Source organism: Pygoscelis adeliae, unplaced genomic scaffold (genome assembly GCF_000699105.1).
Source record: "Pygoscelis adeliae isolate BGI_AS28 unplaced genomic scaffold, ASM69910v1 Scaffold174, whole genome shotgun sequence".
Classification (NCBI taxonomy): Eukaryota; Metazoa; Chordata; class Aves; order Sphenisciformes; family Spheniscidae; genus Pygoscelis; species Pygoscelis adeliae.
In genome coordinates this window covers 1548920-1551366 of record NW_008824676.1, presented here as the reverse complement: position 1 = coordinate 1551366, position 2447 = coordinate 1548920, and the positions used below count along the sequence as shown (strand labels likewise).

General features: G+C 38.6%; 1 protein-coding gene across 1 annotated transcript in view; it reads left to right on the top strand.

The window, feature by feature from the left end:
• The window catches only part of POLI (polymerase (DNA directed) iota), a 14191-nt gene that overhangs the window by 10310 nt on the left and 1434 nt on the right, over window positions 1–2447 (top strand). The window contains exons 8-9 of the mRNA XM_009323119.1: window positions 464–597; window positions 1674–1876. Of these exons, the coding sequence (XP_009321394.1) occupies window positions 464–597; window positions 1674–1876 (337 nt within the window). The remainder of the gene's footprint in view (window positions 1–463; window positions 598–1673; window positions 1877–2447) is intronic.

Sequence of the window (2447 nt, the reverse complement as noted above, 5' to 3'; positions counted from 1 at the left end):
ATGCCTTTTGGAGGGGGAAAGAAGCAATAACATCCTTTTGTTTCTTACCCTTCATCCAAAAGCCAGCTGCCAAAGTGGGGATGTTTCCTTGAAAAGCAAAAAGAAGAGCTAAAAGCTGAGGATTATACAGGGCGTAACTGCAAAGACTGTACTGCTTTCAGTGTATTAAATACTGAAACGTGGCAGTACGGCAGACTGGCCCACTTAATTTTCACATTCACTTCAGCTGAATACTCTTGGAGACAGTATTCACATTGTATTGAACTTCTAACTTACGGGTAATTCAGGGAACCAGCTAGGACCCAAAGTTCCCCGTAGAATCACTGGAGTAAAGCCAGCAGTTGAGAGAGATCTGTAATGCTTAATTTGACTTTGTAACCTAGGTGCTGTGACAGTTTCTATAGACCCTCTGAAAAATACTCGTAGTAATGCCTATTGCTTTGTGCGCATTAATGCTCCACAGAGTGTACAAAGACGGAAGACAGCCCCACACAGTAAGACTGACCATACGCCGGTTCTCCTCAACCAATAAATGGTTTAATCGGGAAAGCCGTCAGTGTCCTATTCCGCCTCATCTCATTCAGAAGTTTGGAAAAGGTAAACTTAAAGTTTTTGAAAATATCAACTTTGTGCTGCTACCACCTAACTTCTCTGTAAAATTCCGTTCCTTAGGTTCACGATAACATTCCATACATTTAATATTTGGAAACTTTTCCAGTACTTGTAATGGATGTATCTTGATGAGATATGCTAAAAACATATAGAACTGGAATAACTTCTATGTTACTACCATGCTTTAACCTAGTCTGGCTGGATTCCTGGAAGTAAATTTCTTGGTGGGCTGGGAAAGGGTGACTGGGGGCTGCTTCCCAGATTAATAATCTGCTTTCCTCTGTTAGGGATTTGAATTATGTTCTCAGTTTTATTATGTAGTAAAATGTCTTTTTGATGTACCTCTGAAAATCAGTAACATAAGTCTGAGAAGGATGAGAGCCGTTAAGCTTTCCAACCAGCAATTGCAATTCGTTTGACACTTCATCCAGATTGAGGCGGGGAAATACTCTGTTAGGGATTTGAATTATGTTCTCAGTTTTATTATGTAGTAAAATGTCTTTTTGATGTACCTCTGAAAATCAGTAACATAACGGCTCTCATCCTTCTCAGACTTAAGCTTTCCAACCAGCAATTGCAATTCATTTGACACTTCATCCAGATTGAGGTGGGGAAATAAATCTGAATCTCTGCTGTGTCAGCACAGAGAATCACCTTTCCCTGACTTCAGTTCCTGAATCACTTCTCGCAGTCCCAGAGAAGCTATTGAAAGTCTGTGTAGCTTCTTACTTCAAAATTGCTTCTGGACTTCTGCATTGGAGACTAACAATTACTGTCAGCTCATATAATATGTCATGCGAACTCCAACAAAGCACGTTGTTACCAATGTTGGGATAATGTTGTGTACCTACGTGGCCCTGTAAAGGCCCTTTTTGGTAGAATTAGATCATTTTTCATATCTATTCAGCTTGGCTTGTATTCTGTAATTCTTAATGACTATATTGACAGATTATTTTGGAAGCCTTTAGCAGTGTTTGCCTTTGTACTTTGCTATTTAAATCAATGTTAGTCAGTTACTCTTGATTATATACATTGCTTTTTTTCAACCTTTCTTCTTTTAGAAAGCAGCAACGTTATATCCCCATGGGTTGATATACTACTTAAACTCTTTCGAAAGATGATAGATGTAGATCTGCCATTTCATCTTACCCTTTTGGGTGTCTGCTTCTCCAACCTCAAAGATCTTCCTAGCAGCACGAAAGGATCAATTGGTTTCTATCTAAAGCAGATGCCACCACCATCAGGCTCTGGTAAACGTGTCCGGGTAAGCTGAGAGATACTGAAAACTATCTGCAGATAAGAAAGCTCTGAGATATTTCTGTCTTTATTATATAGATTTAAACCTTAACTGCTCTGGAATTTTTAGGATCGTAAGTTTTACTCATCTGGTAAAAATGAAGATTTATTTGGAGTCTTCTGAGCAGGTGTTGTTTGATTTTTTTTTAAGACTGCTTAAAAGAGATTTAATACTGTCTTGAATGGGACAGCCAGCTACTTTATCAAGCCCCTTAACTTGGGCAGAGGGGAGGAATCCAGACTAATGTCTTCTAGAAAAAAATAATTGCTGAATTTGGCTGTTCATCCCATTAAGATCTGCCCTTTATTTAGCATTTGTGAAACAACAGGCCACTTACTCAGATACTGTCATACTGAAGGATCTTTTACCTTGGACTAAAATCTCCTTAAAGTTGCTTATAATTTACCTTGTTGCTTTTATGAAGATTCTTTCACAGTGATTATTTACCTTCCTATGCATTCTCAAGTCTCCCTGTTCAGGCTAGAAATTAATCAAAGATTCAATTCTGTATTGGCCACTAGCACTAGCTTCTGAGCTG